Genomic DNA, 19,051 nt, shown 5'->3' with positions numbered 1-19,051 from the left:
CTGAGATAGCCTCCCTTTGTACTGAGATATTTTTCAGCACCCAAACTGATTTGGGAATAAAGAGGGGAAGGGAGCTGTGGATTGGAAAGAGGCCAAGATGAGAGTGTCTAAGCCTTGCTCAGCTGGCTGAGAGGAGCGGGTGGGACCACTCATGTCTAGGAAGCCATGAAATCCTGTTTTGTAAAGGTACATGAGGATTACACACACCACTGGGGGTAAGGAGGGGAAAGAAGGGAAGAGAGGAAGAGAAAACAGGGAGACAAGAAAGTAAACATGGTTGCACTTGATTCTACACATGAAGGAGTAGGGGAAAGAACACTCCACCACAAAGTATTTTAAGTACAAAAGAGCTAGCTACCTGTAAATGAGCAATACTGCCAAGTCTTATTCACCTGAAGCACCAAAACACCAGAGTGCAGTGAGCACTACAATGTTTACAACTGCATCTGGCCTTGCCCTGTTTTGATGGCAAAGAGTGCCATAAATCCGAGTGCTGGGGGCACAGGGAGCACAACACCAACTCCAGCTTGGCTTCCCTTGGAATCGAGCAGCACAAACCAAGCATCACCTGGCAAAGCCAGTGGAGTTAAACAAGGACAGATTAAGTGTGAGAAGGAAATCAGGCTCTTTATTTCTGCCCCTCCTTCCTTGAGAAAACTACATACATTCCTTTTTCTTCAGACGCGTCAATAGCAATAGCTTAAACTGCCCTAATCAGGTTTCACCATTGGCAATGCAGAAATGTTTATTTCCATTAGGCTGAGTCTATAAAATCTTCCTTTCATTCCTGCGCTTCTACCATTCCCAAACAGGAAAGCCTGACAATTTAAGTCTCTGACAAGCAAGCTTAATACTGAGACGTTTGGAAAAAAAAAAAAAAATCCATACAAAGAAAGCTCTTAAGACAAGATAGGCTGAGCGTTTGCACCACAAATGGTTTGTTTCAGCTATCTCTTTGCCTCCTGTAAGGCGGAAATCAGACAGCTTACTGGCTTAGCTTGTTAGGCCAGGTTAAAGGGATGCAACGCTGAAAGGCTCTTACAGAAGCTTACCCTTGGACCAAAAATAGCAGGCACTAGAGAATTATCTTAAATACTACCAAACTTGTTCTGCACTGCGAATGCAGATAACTGTAATATGTTTCCATTTTTGGTAGTTTTAGAGCTTTTTTAAGTTATGCTCGCTTTAGCTGACTATTTAATTAGTTTCTGATTCTATTTGCTACTTTTTCTCTCAGAGATATAGCCTGAGGGGTACTTTGCCTATGAATCCTTTGTATTTAGCAGTGTTGCTATTGTTAACATCTAATGAGCTGTTGGATTTGCCAAACACCCAGTATAGGTACAAACGCTTCTTTGAAATATAAAAGTTTAACACATAGCAAATAGCAAATCAAAAGATACTCTAACGTAGCATCCTCGCTCTCTCATTGCGTGTCTCATCAAAAGAGAATAAAAATAAAAATCTCCTTTATTACATTTAATTCTGAAATTCAAAAATGCATATTTGAGTGAGACAGTTTTAGCTCCTTGTCCGTGACTTTAGAAGAAAACTAAATGATTTTTAGTACCATAAGAAGACTTGGGCATATGACTAAAGCTCCACAGTCTGACAGGGATCCCCACCAGATGAACTGTGAAGTTAGCAGTATTTTCTTTGGAGTAAAACTGCAAGATCCTACAATTTTTAATGAAGCCACCTCATCTTTAAAACACAAAAATTGATATTTTGGTATGTTTTTTAGGCTACAAGCAGTTTCTTTTTAAGGTCTGTTAAGCATTCTGTCTGTTATTCATCTGCTCCTCACTGAAAACCATGACAACAATCAAAAAAAAAAAAAGAAACTTCAAAGCAAAGCACAAATGTTCTCTGTCCTTACATACATCTCACTCGTGCTGCAGCCAGTCTGAAAGACATCACCACAGAAACCAGTCATGCGGTGTAACACCCCTGCTGCTGCTGTTGCCTCAACTTTGCACTTCTGCAGATAACACCATTGTGGGTACTCGCTGTACGAGCTCAGATCAGAACATCACAGGATTGAAGCAGCAAGGGCCTCTGCACACTGATTCCTGCCCACTGCCTTCCACATGATGCCCCCAGTACTATGCCAGTCTTGGCATCCAGATGATTGCTGTAACAGGAGCACCAAATGGAAACTGATTCAGACACACATTTTAGTATGTTTTCCAGTACTTCTTCCATCCCTTACAGCTCTTTAGTACAAGTAATTTTTAACATAATTTAAAAATCTCAGCTTGAGTGAGGCCATCTTCTAGATAGAAACTCTGGGCATGGTCAGGCTAAAAGCCATCCATGCAGCTGAACAGAAGTGTCTTCCCTTACTGGGCAGACATCACATCTGACTGCCTTGGAGCTGTAGAGCCTGTCCCCCCAGACACAATTTTTCTTTGACTTGCTTTTCAGGGTGAGGAATGTTTTTACTTTTAAATAGTGGTGGCATTCACAGATTCCCTCACCAGATATACGCCCTGTGTCTTTATAAGCTCACACATAGTGGCATAACCCAGCCACATGTCTTGCAACAGCCATTAAAACCCTCCATATGTCTGCATTTGAGAAGCAAGTTTTCTTTTTGAGTAAAGAGTTAAGCTCACAGCCTCTCTGTCGAATAAGCAACAAGTCTGTTGTCACCTGGCTACTGAGCAACTCCTGTCTTTGAAAGTATGCACTCGGTGATTTTAGAGATCTACCTCTCAGCCTTTCCTTCTGCCGTCATGCAGCAAAAACCATACTCCACCTTCATGATGATGATTAACACTACTATCCAGCTCCTGCAATTTGAATTTTTAAGTAGTAGTCTAGCACTACCAAGGAAACACCCCCATTGCACTGAATGATCTCCAGTCACATATCAAGGGAAAGTATCTGCAGAAAGTACTCACAGTTCAAACAGACAAGATCAAGAAAGGAGGATTATAACCCTTGCTTTATAGAAGGGGATTTGATGCTCACAGATTAGGCAACTTCTCCAGGCCACAGTGCCTGTAGGCCATAGTCATGGTGGGAGAGCAACACCACCACTCCCTTCCAAGCAGGGGACATTTCACCAACAACAGTCACACATTCCCCATCCCTAAGTACTTTCAGCTGAACTTCTAGTTGTCAGAAGAAGACTGAAAAACTGGTTGTCAAGAGTGTTGGAGTCACGGCCCACAGCTAAGAAGAAGTTTATTTTGTACATTCACAGAACTTGGTGAGTTTGCCATTTTTTGTACAGAAAATGACACTATAATATTTGCTCACTTAACACTAGCATTCCAGAATGGAACTTTCCAGACAAAGTTGACACAGAGAGAGTAGTGACCAGACACACAGAACAAGGCTGGTGTGTAAGATTTAACTCTGTTACCAGAAAGACAATGGTATCTCTGTGATGCAGTGGATGTGAGGGAGAACATCAGGGCTACAGCAAAAGAGTCAAGTTTGGACCACTGGAAAAGACACAGTCATGACTGAGTTCAAAAGTGAGCATGGAGGCCATCCATTTTAACATGAAGAGCCAGACCAATCCCCTAAAATGCAGGAGGAAGAGGTTATAATAGAACAGCAACTCAGTAGGTTTCTTGGAAAAACAAACGGCCCACAAAACATATTGCTTGAGTGGGGCCTTCTCTTTGCATAACTAACTTTGGAGATATAAAAACCAGAAAACATCCAAAGCCTGTAAGGTAAGTCTTTACCTGTAGAGATAATCACACAGACTTGTTTGTCCCAAGGAAAGATATGAAGGAGAAAGTGAACTGACGATTCGGCAGAGCTTTCATCTTGGAAGATTCTTAAATTACTACAGAGCTACGTAGGAAAATATTTTACTTTAGACTTGGATGGCCCTTGGAATCAAAAATAATCACAAAAGCAGTCCTTGTTGATCCCCACCAGGCTGCCATGATGGCAGTTGTACTGAATAAGGCTCCCAAGCTGCAGAGCCTACAGGAGGGCAGAGCATGGGGTGTCTGCAATGTGCCTGACAGAAAAAGAAAGAAAGAAAAAAGCTGTTGTGTTACTGCCTTGTTTTTTACTGTATACTCTTTCCATTCTTTTCTTTGCTAGTGAAGAGACTAGGCTTTCTTGCTACAGCAGTAGCTCAAGATCAGGGATCTGCTGCCAGGAACCTCCGGAGCTGACAGCCTGGGATGTGGCACTCCTTTACAGACTTTTGTATGTAAGCCTGTGTCATCTACCACAGCCTGCAAAAGGTCATTATGAAGTCCAAAGAAAGTCAAACAGCAGTGACAAAGGAAGAAAGTGTCTTTGGCACAGTATCAGGGATAAAATGCCTTTCTCAAAGGTATTTGTGGGATATCAGGCAGAGTGAATTGGAATTAGGATGAGGAATTGTGCCATTAACACCAGCAACAGATTAAACGGTGATGATTTTCCTTGTGTATAAGGTGTAAGAAGACAAGTTAGATACTGTGTGTTTATTGAAGCAAGAAGGTTAGAGATAAGATATAATCTAACCAAATCATGGAATGCAATATGAGAAGATAGTCAAGAGTCCCCGAGTCTGAATCAGTGGGTTTGTCTAATATTTCTAGGTACAATTACCCCCGATGCAAAACAATTACTGGATTTCAGAGGAGAAGACCAAGTGAAGTGGCCCTGATCCTTCATTAGTTGAGTATCTTTAAAAACTGGAAAGGACACCTGCACATATCCAAAGCATTCAAGCAGCAGGAGGAAGACATCTCCAGGAATTTTGGAGTGTACAATTTGGGCACCAGGAATTGCATCTTCTTTGCACAGAAACAATTCAAATGGATTCAAACATTTAAATATTTTCTATGTTTCCATTCCAAGTCTATGAGCATTTTCACTCCTTTGCTATTTAAAAAAGCATGTTATTATACTACAGTACTGTCTGTGAAATGCAGAAGTTTGTAATGAAATCTGTTTTTCTCTTTAGAGATCACTCACACTCAACTCTTATGAGTTGACTCTCTAGGGACAACAGTGGTGAAGACTAATGCAGACTACCTCCAAATCTCTACAACTTCGATTGTCACAAAGATTTAATTTTTTTTATTTATTTACTTTTTTTATTTGGAATACACCAGCATTGTTGAGGGCGGTCCTAAAGAAATAACAGCACATTATGAGCCTGAATCAGAAATGACGAGAGAATATAATGGAGTTCTGCACAATACATTTGAGGGATGGCTTTGTAAGAGTTCTTGTAAAGACAGATTTTGGGGAGGAATTGGGAAAACCTAGCCACTCTGTTGAAAGGGATAGAAGGGCAATGAATTCTACTGTAGGATCTCTTGCTGACTCAGTGAAGACACATTTGTCATTCAAAGACAAATTAGAAAAGGGCATGGATCGTGCTACATAGATGCTTCCTCTCAGTTATCAGCCATGTACAGGCAGCTTCCAACACATCTACCTCCAAGTGCATCTGAAAAAAAGCAATCTCTTCTGGTGGATGTGGACAGAACGCCTTTGTCAAAATATGAGTTTGAGCAAATACGGCAAAGCGGTTTAGCACAGGGAGGATTTGTCCCTGCAGAAATTGACACAAATTCCTTTAGGACAGGGGCAGCCACCCCGACCACATAGCTGGGATTGCCAGCAGATAGAATTAGGGAAACTGGAAGGTAACACAGTGGCCTAATGTAAACTCTTAAATCTGCTGTAAACACAGCAGTAACATTGGCACACAATAAAACTGGGATCTGTCACTGCACTCCCAGAAGCAGATGTAGAGAAGGACAAGACACATGAGTGGATTTTTGCCATCTCTGTGAACGTGGTTTGAGGAAAAATCCAAGCTGACAGAAACTGTGGCAAACAGGTAGCATTCTAGTGATGGAGGGTAGCTGGAGTGATCATGCAGGAGAGAATAATGGGAGATCAAGAGGAAGGGTCCAGTTTGAAGTTCCTGCTATGTGTATAGAGCAACTTGGAGTAGCAGCCCTGAGAAGACAGCATTCCTGGATGTTTCAAGCTGGAAAGACCAATACCCACAAGAGCAATTTATTAGTAGGTTTCTGACATGCGTATCTTTAAGAATATGCATCCATCACTTTCAAAGAAATGGTTTAGGAAATGGGAGCTATTACAGGCTTAAGTTTAGGGGCATGTCTCTTTCCTTCTTTAGCTGTGGGTTTAAAAATCAAAGCTTCACAAGTCTAATCTTGTGAGAGATCCTGAAAGAGAAAACCTCTCTGCACATCATGGGGCTTCCCATAACAAACCCTCTTGGGTCTAGATGGAGCCCAGAAATGCAGCTCAAGTACATCTGGACAGTGTTCACAGAGCTGCACATGCCAGGAGCAGTTCTGTAAAGTGATGCTGATGGTCCAGCAGAGAATTAGCCCCCTGTGGTCCATTACCTTTGATCATACTGGACTTGAACTGACCAATGTGGAGACCCTGACATGATTCCAGTTACAGTGGAGTGCAGATTCCTGGAAATCATTTGTGTCTGTACAGGATATAGCCAAATAATCCTTCCAGCCCAGCTCTGAAAACACAATACAGAGATGCTAACTAACTCTGCAGGAATCTCTTTGGTACAGTACAGTCATCTTCAGCCAGAGCTCATAGCCCAGTACAATCCCAGCTCACTCTTCCAGATCTGCTCCAGTATCCCTTCATCACTTTCTCTGTGTGCCTGTGTTCCTCTGAGAGAGAGGTTTGCTCTCTCTCAGAAGAGAGCCTAGGAGGAACTTTAATATTGAGTGAAAGCTAATAAATCCCACCCCCCCACCCAGCAGCCACCAGCACAATGCAGAGGCATCCATACGGCCTTGCAAGAGCTCACCCTGATCTGGCTGAAGAGCACTCTGTCAGAGCTAACATACCCTCTCAGACCAGTAACAAAGGGACTAGAGCATCTTCCAAATGATAGCATTTCTTAGCTTCCTGGTCTTCTGTCTGGCTTTTGTCCAGTTGAGTTTTTTAAAATTTTTTAAATTTACTTTTCTTCTTCATCTCAGGTTTGGAGATGTCTCCATGTTGGGACATACTACTTAAGGAAGCTTCTCCTTGGGTTTGGTAGTTCCACATGACATTGGCACAACTGCAGCTCTGAATCTGTGTTGTTTCCTGGACTAGGCAAGCTCAGCAGGCTGTAGCTGCCTCCAGCTGCCTGGGAGGAAGAGGAGTCTGGTTAAAGAGCAGTGCTCACAGACCTCCAAAGGAAAAGTAAGTTGGGTTTATCTTCACTCACAAACCCCAAGGACCAGCTCTTTTCTTCTTTCACTACCTTTGCTCCTTCCAAGGACTTCAAAGTGCACACCATAAAACTGGGATGGGCTGGCCACTAGCACACACAGACTCTCCCCCTACTGCAGGCTTTTTAGACATTATCACAAAACTAATAAATAAACACAGTGTTTAATAACTGAAGGGGAAAAAAAAAGAGTATGCCCCAGCATCACAACCAAGGAACTTCCCATGCCAGCTACTAAAAGGCCACATGGAAGTACTGAAATTACCCTTAATTCATGATATGAGACTTTCAGGAGGGTTAGGTATCCAGTGACAATGTTTAAAAAGTAAATGCACAAAGAAGTAATATGCCTCCAGAACTGTCACAAAAAGATTGCATAGAAAGTTATGCATTATGGATGATTTAGCAATATCATAGATAGCAAAGGCTCCAGCAGAAAGAGTGAAATCATCCCTATCTTTCCATTTGTCGGCAGAATTTTAACAAGGGGCTCCTGGGAGCTCTTGGGGGCTCCTCCATGGCTCAACAGACAAATTAACTCATCAAAGGGAAGGTAGGGATGATTAACTAACAAGAGCCCCCTCCAGCCCATCACTGGTACATGGTTATTTCACCCAGATGGTGTTCACCTACCTGAAACTGGTAATGACAGTCTCAGACCGGATTTACAGAAAAACATAGATAATAAGGTGCCGCAAGAGTGACACAATAGGAGTTATTGGTCTGTGATGCTCCAGACTGCGCCAGAGGCAGCAGAGCTGGTTTGCAATGTTAGTCTCTGTTTTGTAACATTATCCTCTCCACCCAAGAGATTACCTGCTGCAAATGGGAGACTTGGTCTTCAGAGAACCATTTGACCTGACCCTTCCTATAGGAGAGCGGGATCAACAGCAAAGAAAATGACAAGATGCGGCAACACTCCCATCACATACAAGCAGAAGCACTTTGACACCCTTTCACTGGAAATGGATGAATGTTTCTGCAGTGCTAAGGGAAAAAATCCACAAGTTTTTTTGGCTTTTTCCCAGATGCAATTGATGTGACAATTGCCAATGTTTTGCCTGATGTCTTCATACTAATGTGAAGAGTGATTGTTGGGCTTTTAAGGACAGTCAATACAGCCAAGAAAATCCACACCAGTCCTGGTGAGAGAAAAAACAGCAAAGCAAACACAAAGCCAGAAAAAGAATTTCAAAAATGCATATGTTTCCCCCAGACAAGAGAAAATAAAAGCCTATTGCTCCTTTGTGTATGCCTGGAGGGTCAAATGCCTAACAGAGCACTTCCAAGCAGAGGTCAGGAAGCATGCACTTATGTTTTGTTTATGAAAATAATTGCATATGCATCCATTTCAACCTGACAACCTTACAGTTCCATTAGTCCAACAATAAGCCCATGAAAATGGACAAGCTCAGTACCTGTGGAAACTAAGATTAGGCCAAGTAGGTTTCCTTATATGAAAATTTGTCATGAAAACCAAGGCCAGACTTCAAACCTTTAACTGCCACCCATCTTCCTCTGAAAACTAGCATTTGGCAATAACAAGCTTCTAGCTATATAGAGGCATGTCTCAAAGAAATTCCATAGTTGCTTAGGACTACGAGCTAAGATTTTCAAAACGGGATCAGAAACTCCTTACCAGTACTAATAAAGTAATTTCAAGGAGGGAAGAAACAGCAGCAGAGGAACACAGAAATATTTCCTCAGCTTCTTGTTCCATGTTGCTCCTGAACAGGCTGGGTTGGGCCAAATGGCCTCAAGATCCCTTCCCACTTCATCCACTCTGATTCTGCAAAGCCCTCCCCTGCTCTAAGTTCATTCTTGATCCTTTACCACCTACAATGTCACCTGCACTACCTGGCTGCCTATGCCTCAACCAGAAGCCCTCTTAAAGTGGATACCAACAGACCAAAGATCCTGTTCATTGGTCTCAACACACACGGCCTGGTAGAGTGGAGAATAACACTACTAGATCTACCTAGCCAAGTGATACATATTTACAAGCAAAATAACCCCAAAAAACAGCCCCTAATACTAGAAGAGTTCTAAAACTCTTGTAATACCTGTTTTTCACGTCTGATCACTGACTGCCCTGTGGAAATGTGCAAATCTGAAGCATTCTCACCAAAGCACAAATTCCAGTGAGATGTCTCACTTCCATAACATTTATTACCTAAGGTCCCTGATGCACTTCCTGAGTCATTATGTAATTGCTTATACAGCAACATGGGAGAAGAAAAACTGGATTTTTGCAAAGGTTTTGGAGTACTTTGAGAAAGAATTTTCTGTCTCCAGGACAGAATACTTGTCTGTCCTCCAGGAGAAACTACCATTCTAGGAGAAAACTCCCATTGTTTCTTTTAGCAGCTTATGTGGAAGTTCCTCTGACCAACCCAATCCTCCAAATAGCCCTTACCACCACCTCCCTAACAAGAGGCGAGAAATTTTTTACCCAATTTCTCTATTTTTATTCAAGTCTATCTCCTGTAGGAGAGATCTGCAGTCCCTCACACTGTTTGATGGCGGCCCCTCCAAATCCTGATATGATTTTGTATCACTGAGCCTTCAAGGAGCAGATATGGCAACAGCCAGAAGCAGAAGTTCTCGCTGCCCATTTGACACCTCCAGCCCTATAATATGCCTGGAAGGGATGATCCTCCTAAACTCTGTGTGATAAGCTGGATGGCTGCGAGCATTTCAGGCAACTAAAACCTGTCATAAATCAACAAGGCAACAACACTTGCCAGAGGCTGCCACCGTGGCTCCTCACTGAAAATACTCTTCTTCTGATTATCGTCTTAGTGATTAGAAGTACCCATTATGGACCAGCACCCCATTGTGTTACTCACAGTAAAGCACAAAAGCACAGATGTGTGTGAGGAAATGGAAGTATTATTCTAGTGCATCACACGGCTCACGCTTCATGACAACACCAAAATCTCAATAGGTTTTGGGTTTGTGCTTTCATAAACAAAACCCAGTGATTACTGCATGTGGTAAAAAGCAAACTCCAATCATGGCCCTTCAGACTCATCACCGCCACAAAGTGCTAATTAATTTCTCAATCATTACGAAGCAAGACTGTTGCTCCGTTGTGTCAGAACGGAAAATTCAGCCAGAGCAACCAGCTACGCGTTGCAAAGGGGATGATTTCCACCGAGACCTGAACCCATCCTCCACGGCTGAGTGTGCCTGCACACACAGTCAGAGCTCCATGCCTGCCAAGGCTGCAGCCCCACTTACAAAGGAACCAGGATCCTGTAAGCACCTGCACAAAGCTACCTAAATAAGAATTAGACACTGGAGAACAAGAGGCCTATAAAGCTGGCAGGGGGCACTCCTCCAGAAAGGCTGCAAATTTCCAGTGCATCTGAGGATTACCCACAGTAGTAGAACAAAAGCTACAAATAGGTAAGTTTTCACAGACACACATAAATTCTTCTTTGTATTTTTTTCCCTGTTCACAGGAAAAAAAACAGTTCATCATAATTCGATACCAAAACTTTCTCCCTGCACCAAATATGCTCTGTGCAATTTCCTCCTCGTGACCTACACATGCACAATAGGTTAGTGGCACTAAGGAAAAAGAATTCCTAAATGAAGACTTGTGATAATTTTATCCTTCTGTAATGGCATGGGCCAGAGTTAATATTAAGTGGGATGGGGCAGCAGGGAAAGAGCACGCCAGGGTTAAGATGGACCATTTAGTAGCAATTAGCAATGATGCATTGAGCAAAAATAGCAACAATGAAAAAAAAAAAGAAAAGAAGTTACACTAGAAACACAACCATTAACGGAAATAAATTTAATTTAACCAGTTAGCGTTTGTCTATGAAAGGCAAACTTTCTGTTGCTGTTGGTAAGCCAAGGGGGAATTAAAAAAACCAGAAGAATCTTATCAGAAATATTTACTTCCCACTAGCAATAAGTCTGAGATTGTTTTTCTAACAAAAGACAGAGCTACTGTCCCACATTTTCATGACCCTCTCTGCAGTTCCAGGGAGAAAATATTTAGTTCAACATTATCGTAAGCTAGAATATGGCTCTATTTATGTGACAAGTTGACAACATACAATTTCATGCTTGTTGAACTGATCTGTGTTATATATTCACTGTGAATATTATGAAGCCTCACCATTATAAATATGAAACAGTATACACTTATTCAAAATAACTCCAGCAGTAGCAATTTATAGCTCGGTTGTTTGTGCGCTTATGAAGTCCAAACGCCACCTTAAGAAGCTGCATCTCACTAAAACAGATGTGGAGTGTGACTGTGACCAAAGTGGATTTAAGATGACCTCTGTGAAAGGAGGCTATTACATTTTTGTTTGTATGGCAGCTGACACCAGTTCATATTTAGCTCTGTAGCCAGTGGGAACACAGTGTAACACAGTGTCCTCAAGGGCTGGTTTTAACACAGGCCAAGACATCCATCTAATGACCTAATTAGCTCACAACTGTTCTGGTGAGTGCTAGTCTTCCCTCGTAGAAAAGGCACAGGTGCTCTACAGAGCAGCAGCACAGTGAGCATCTCAAGCCATGGCTGCTCTACGTGAAATATCTCCTTAATGGGACCATGAAGTGGATCAGTCACATTTTCTTGATTGCACGCCTGGGGAACAGCCTTGGTGGCCACACACATCATACAATAAACTCTCAGAGCAATTGGTTTTTTGCTCATTCGGGACTTTGTTCCTGCCTGAAGGTTTCAACCAACATGCCAGGTGGTTCTTGCATTAAAGCATTGTAGTTTGTCCAAGCAGGAAAGAAAAAAGGAGCAGCAGCACACCTTGGTAACACTAGATACAGAGAATTTGCATAAACTCTTTCCAATTACATAGCAGCTGGTTCGAGTAAAATAAATTCCACTTACTGCTTGAGCCTTATTAAATGTCAGCATAGCTAATCATAGATTATCGTTTACATACATCATCCCACATAGACAGGATGTTATTGTGCTGGTCTCCTCTTTAGCAGATGTAGAGCTCTGAGTCAGGGCACAGACACTGGTAAAGGTAATGCATTCAAACACACAAGAAATGTGACACTGCTCCATTAGGAATATAAAAAGTCCATCACTTTTGTCAAGCGTCTGCTATTTTCTTTCCCTGGAAATGAGGGTCGTGTTTCACAAGTAGGCTTTATGATACATTGTTACCTTTTATCATCCTTATAAAGTTCCCTAACCCAAATCTGCATCTTTTGCCTTTTATGTTTATCGTTGTATTAAACCTATGACGTTGTCTGTTTCACTACTAAATCTATCCCATAATCACATAGTGTACACTCATTTCTCCAGGACCTCAGTAGCTCTTATCTGTTCACTTTTATGATCTCTTATGAACTGTTAGGAATAGCAACTTGCAGGAATGTTTGTAAAGTCATCTCAGACTGAACTCAGCCTTCCCCCTTTTTTACCATACAATGATACTCTCTGCAATGAAATCCAATTTGCCATAAAAGCAGCTCATTACAGGTTGCATTTTAGAAGGACACAAGTTCCTAAATACCCAAATGCATGTGCTTATCATGTAAAACATTCAATCTGCATGAATCTGAATTTCAAAAAAGCCTATTTATTAGAGCAGGAAAGTACATGTTGATACGACTTGGTCTTGTGTTGCTTCCAGATTCACCAGTATGCTCTACACCACTGCCCAGAGCTATTTTGTTCATGCCCTCTGGGGCCTCAGACAGGCTGCTATGTGGTGCACACAATCACAGTCCTTTCAAGCACTTTGATAAGTTTTATTCTGCCATTATGCCATCTAGAACATTAAACACAATGTTTAAGTTCTATGTTAAATCATGATCAGCTCCTATTAACTGTTCCAAGCTCCTCATTTTTATCAACAGTTACTTTATTAAATCCTTAATAATATAGATGGAACAGTTAGTTAATTTGTGTGTTGAGCCATGGATGTTAATTTGTAAACATAATAACATACTGCAATCATTTGCATAATAGCATTTTAATCTTTTTAGTAAAAGCTGTAATTCCCTACAAAGTACGCTGCAGTAGAAACTAAGTGACTATTGGTAATAATAAAAAAGGCCTTAAAATTCTGATCCTATTATAGTGTTGGAACATACCCAAACTGCTACCATAATCTCTGAAATGTTACTGTTCTCTGATTTAGGTGTCTGTGTCAAGAATAAAAATGAAGTATAACTGGTAGCAGTAGACTATTTCCTAAATGTAATTTAGTATTCACTAAGCACCAGCACTTTGCAAATAGCTCTGAGGCTTTCCTTCAAAGTTCAGAGCTCTAGTTATGCATATTGTGTGAGGTACACCATGCAGCTCACCTCCAGCCTCTGTTGTGCTGAATAGATGGCTATGATAAATCATGCTGATTTGGCACTGAAGGGCATCAGCCATCAAGGATTTGACTACTACGTCTTTTTTTTCCCTGAGATTGTATCTCCTTGAACTGCCTGCCCTGGGCTACTAGTTTTGGAGAAAATTAAAAAGTGGAAAAAATGCTAGGGAAGGCTACTACAGAAAGTCTATATAGACTCAGTTCTCTGGAACCCATTAACACCAGTCACAAGACTGGCAAAGAAAACATTGGTGGTTGTTTAAAAGTCAGGCCAAGTCATTTTACGCAAGATCTGGTAATTCATTAATCAATCTGGCTGCAAACCTTGAATGAATAACCTGCAATGGTGAAAGAGACTGGCAGCACCACAGAACATGAGGGATTTTATAATCTGAACCAATGCAAATTACCTTGGTGATGTTTAAGCTTCCCTCAACACTCATCATCTCCCTGATACAACCTCTTCCAAATAAATAAGAAATCATTTATCTCCATGCATTCCCCTGCTGCCAGGGGAAAGACAGTCTGCATTTCATTGTGTATTTCTTTCTCTCCTCACATTCTCATTCCTTGTAATACAGCCCTCTTTGGCAGTCTACAATAAAATGTAGTTATCTTTTTAGGCTTTCCAAATTTGTGACACATAGAATGCTCTTGAGAAGTAATGTGGGATACACCTATATAAAACAATTAAAAAATAAGTCATCAAACACTGTAAGCATTGCTTTGGAACGTAGATTTATGTAAATAAATTAAATCTGCATTAGGGCAAGCAATGTGGGTTTTCTGAAGTCTTTTTGAAGGCTAAAAAAAGTGTTTTGACAAATACGAGATTTATGTTTTTACACAGGTTCATTGTAGTTTAACAGGTTATTGCCTATCTACAGGCTGAATTTTCTCTTACCATCAGCTGAGTTATTTGTAAAAAATACCAACAAAGAGAAACACCCACTGTCAATATCTTCCCTCTCCATAATGCTAGGCATGGATCATAAATAATTTTAAATATGACTAATCTTACATTATATGGTACAGTATGTTTCAAGAAGCCTCAAGGGACAACAGTTTTCATGAACAAAAAGCCTTCTCACTCATGACACATCAAGTTGTGTGTTTGTTCACAATTTCACATAGCATTGGCTTTGAGAATGAAAATTTAACCATTTTGATTTTCTGAAAGTAGCCAAATTAAATTTTTTGCAAACACAAATTTTTAAAGTGTAGTTCTTCACAGAAACAAATCATAAAAGTGAATGGTCCAGCAAACCATCTAAATAACTGGTCTTGGGTGACTTGTTAACTATTTACTTACATGAACTTGTGTCAATAGCAGCCTGAGGGGCAAAAACTTCTTCATTTTATCATTTCAAGCAACAAGCAAACAAAATTAGGTGAAAAACAGAAGTGATTGAGCTGCGAATACAAAAAAATCACCCAATTCATAATGTACCTAAGTACAAACACTGGTAAGGAGAGCCTCTGTGCTGGGGCAGTGCAGGCTTGACTGGGGACTCGTATCGGTGACACTGGCATGTGAGCAGAAGGATGCAGTGATGAATTAGGTGTGTCTGCAAAATATTGGTGTGTTCTAATCCTCCAGTGAAGGCCAGGATCTCATCACACCTAAGCGGATGAGAGCAGGGATTTATACTTAACACTTACATACTATCTGGACTAATTGGACCTTTATCTCACTTGGCTCCTGGTTGCTACCATAACTATTAATAATTTCTAGTCTGTGAGACTCCCAGTGCCACTAAGCTTGTGGGTGCTCAGCTCAAGTGAGCTTTCAGGAACATGATTTGCAGAAAGATTGAAAATTCACTTTATGAAATACAAACCTTTCTTTAAAAAAAGTACATCCCAGATACTCAGGAACTTTGTAAAGGGCTTTTGGACACTGTCCCTCACGTAGACAATGCCCCATGTACTGCATTAATACCTCAAAGGAGAGTGTGTTTCATTCAAGGCTAGATTTGGCGATGTACTGTACAGCTTGTGCAGGTAATGCTGCTCGTGTACTTCCCATCATTTGCTGGTCATTCTGGTTCCTTCCTTACCACCCCAAATAGGCTGCATTTCTATTTTTGTATGACAATGCCTCATCTGGAAGCTTAAGTCAGATAAAACATACTACTCCCACAATGACAAGAGAGAAAAAAAAAAGTAAAAAAAAAAAGGTAAAAAAAGACATTATTTTCTTTTTTATAAAGCTATTGGGGATCAATATGGAAAATTACAGTGATTACCAAATGAGAAACTGCAAAAACCTTCCATTCTCTCAGCTAAAACAAATAGTTCCTCACAGAGTATGTGAGATAGTCTCTGGAGGAAGAAGACATCTTCTTCTGATCTTGAGCACCCCCAGTTGTCACATTACTGAGCGGCAGAGGCAAGAAATAGTGCAAAGTATCCAGCTGCACAGTGGAAAATGGGGACAGGGTTAATGCACAGGAGGAGAAAATAACTGTTTCATTCCCATCTTCCTAGGCCAAGCAACCAAGAAATGTAAATACAACACTCTAAGAAGCTGAAAATAGTCTAATTTTGCACTGCAGTATTGTAAAATACCATTAGGGCACAATTTGTCCCTACAGGTAAGTATGGGCCAAGCTGTGATGAGACAGCAATGCAGCCTGCAGCTGAAGTCAATGAGTGTGAGGAGAGAAAACAACAGAATTTGTGTGTCAGGAAAGAAGCAGCATATTTCATTTCCAAACTATTATTTCTGACCTATTACTTGCTGTGTAGATTCATTCCCCCAGCAGCATTGCCCCTGTCTCTCCACACATATTCCCCTGTTTCTTCACACTGGGGCAGCTCATCCTCAGACAGACCCAAACTTGCCCATGAGATGTTGCTCCTGTCACCATCTCCCAGTGAGGTTAACTACCAGCCTATCTGGTCGTCCTGCAGTTTGCAACATGCTTCGATTTTCAGCACAGGAATTGTTTCCTACACAAGGTGTGTAGGGGAACAGTCTCTACCTATCTGGGACAACTTTATACTGAGCAGCTGTGGCCATCAGAGCAGACAGGCAGTAACACATGGGACAAGAAATGAAGCCAAGTTCCACTGGTTTTACTGGAATAATTTGTATGCTTACATTTGGTAAATAGGTAATCGCATTACTTATCTGGAATCTGGAATTACTTACACTTTGAAAGTCTGCATCTTCAACTGACTTTTTCTAAAGGAAAATGCTTCTGCATTTGGTTTTTGATGAACGTGGAAAAAATATGCGTCCTCAGTTACAAAAAAAGCAAAACAAGTCTCCATCACAGTTGCTGCAAATGTGGACCCTGCCCCCCTACCGCCACCAACATGCCCTACCCTGCCTGAGGCAGTACAACTGCAATTCAAGAACCAGACAGGATTTGGAAACTTTGTAAAACAAAGTGTGGAACATTATACAACTAAAGAAAAAAAAGAGGTCCTGAGCACAAGGCTTTGCAGAGCTGATTGGATTAAAATAAAATTAATTCCAAATTACTTGGATTTAAATTACAGAAACTAAACAGAGAAGACCAGTTTCTGCTACCAGTTACACTGGTTTAAATCCAGAGCAATTAATCTACATCATGGAGATCACTGAGTTTAGAGGTGTATATAAAAAAAGGAGAATTTTATTCAGGACATCATATCCCAGGTAAGCATTTTACCATACCATTTCAGTTAATTTTTTCCAGCCTTTAAAATTCTACCATGATAATCTGGGGCTTTCCGGAACCAGCGAGCTAGCTGTACTTCCTGGAGCTGTGCTACTTGGTGTGTGAGAAACAGCACCCATAGCTTGCTTTTGTACAAGGTCTTCCTGCCAGCTAATCAATTTACTGTTCAATTTCCCAGTCAGTGAACGATCTATGGCCTCTCCTATCAACAAGGAGGGAAGGAGGTTAGAGTTTAGGAGGGGCATGGCTGCCTGAAACCACAAGGTGGAGAATTATGAAGGCTTTACACAACAAAAGAAAGAAGACCCGAGACAAAGAGACAGTAACCCTCCTCTCGCACACCCTAACCCCCAATGCACAATTGGAAAAGAAAACAATTAAATCTCTCCTATCACCCTCTGACTTTTACTTTTAGATTGCTCTTCACCAGGAGATCTATGAAACATCAGAACCCTGAGCTGGTCCCTGAGCTACTGACAGCCCTCACTGCCTTCTCTGCCACACTCACCCTTCCTCTCCCCTGAACATAAACAAACTGCAGATCTCTCAATTTGTGTGCAAGTAACTTGCACAGTAAGGCTCTGAGTGGTAAAAATCTTTACTAGAAATGTTCCAGCTACTCATCAGCTAGCTGCTGTGCAGCACTCTGCTTCTTGCCGAGGAATTCAAGTGGAAGACAACAAACAAGCTTCAACTCCTGTTTTGCTCTGTAGCTGACAACAGTGCAACTCCTCATCATGACACCACAGGGCAGTGTGCCCTAGGTACTCTTTAGCTGTTTCCTCTCAAAGATCACAAGTTTCATTTAAATCCTTTTAAGGCTTTCCCCCACACACCCTTCAGATCGCAGGTCTGGTTTTGATCATGATGATTAATGGAACCAGTCAGAATCTGTAATACACCAGCAGTTTTCTTGTCTCTTAATGGTGGAAAAATAATAAACTGTTGTCCACCAGGCTAATAAAAAAAAAAAAAGAAAAAAAAAACCAAACCAGAAAAAAAAGCAAGCAAGGACTTTGCAACATGCACTTGCATCATCTTGCCTTACCTCGAATATATTGGCGGGTTCATTGCTGTACTGGTTGGAGATGATCTCTGACTGGTCGCTGTACCACTTGAGTCCCCCCAGAAAGCTGTCTGCATCCAGGTCATTCACATCTAGTTCAGAGAGGTCAAGTTCTGGGAGATCTGGGCAAAGAGGCTGGTCTTCACCAACCAGAGCAGCACACTGCAGGATACAGCAACACAGAAATAGTTTCATTAATTACCGGGAATCTATTAACTAATATCATGTGATAAGAATTAAGCCTCAATTAAGCTATGGCACAGGGTCACTAGGATTGACTTTGTTTTCTGAAAAAAGAAACACATAGTATTCGGTCACTGTTAGCTCTAACATAGGTATGTAAAGGGGCAGAAAAAAGGGCATAAGCAGGGCATAAGCTGCCTTCTCTATCGCATCTCTGTCCAGGAAAGATGACCTTCCTTCTCCCTATACCCTCCCATTTGATAATTATCATATTCAAAGCTTTAAATCCAATAGCAGAGGCCAAAGCATGGCCTTGTTCTCCTTTCAGAGTGAACCAGTGCAGGTAGAAGTTACAGATGAATACCTCTGGGCAAGGTCTGTCACGCATTTCCTGATACATTCAGGTTAAAAGAGGCACAGGCTGTTACAACCTTCAGCCCTGGAGGCTAGCTCAAGCTGGAGACAGTCACACTTTCACTTCTACAGAACCTTACTGTAATCCTTACAGCCACTCATGACAGTGGCTACCATATGGGCATAAAAAAGTATGGGTTAGTGATGCTGCTGTGCTCTTTTCCTGATGCACAAACCACAGCCACCCAGT

General features: G+C 41.3%; 1 protein-coding gene across 3 annotated transcripts in view; it reads right to left on the bottom strand.

Annotated features, from left to right (window-relative positions):
- The window catches only part of PPARGC1A (PPARG coactivator 1 alpha), a 367,272-nt gene that overhangs the window by 45,252 nt on the left and 302,969 nt on the right, over positions 1 to 19,051 (bottom strand). For all 3 annotated transcript variants that reach the window (XM_066548543.1, XM_066548544.1, XM_066548545.1), the window contains exon 2: positions 18,247 to 18,426. In XM_066548543.1, coding sequence (XP_066404640.1) covers positions 18,247 to 18,426 — 180 coding nt within the window. The remainder of the gene's footprint in view (positions 1 to 18,246; positions 18,427 to 19,051) is intronic.

The sequence above is a fragment of the Molothrus aeneus genome, chromosome 4, assembly GCF_037042795.1.
Source record: "Molothrus aeneus isolate 106 chromosome 4, BPBGC_Maene_1.0, whole genome shotgun sequence".
NCBI classification, from domain to species: Eukaryota; Metazoa; Chordata; class Aves; order Passeriformes; family Icteridae; genus Molothrus; species Molothrus aeneus.
The sequence above is the reverse complement of the archived record's forward strand: the minus strand, read 5'-3'. Positions and strand labels throughout refer to the sequence as shown.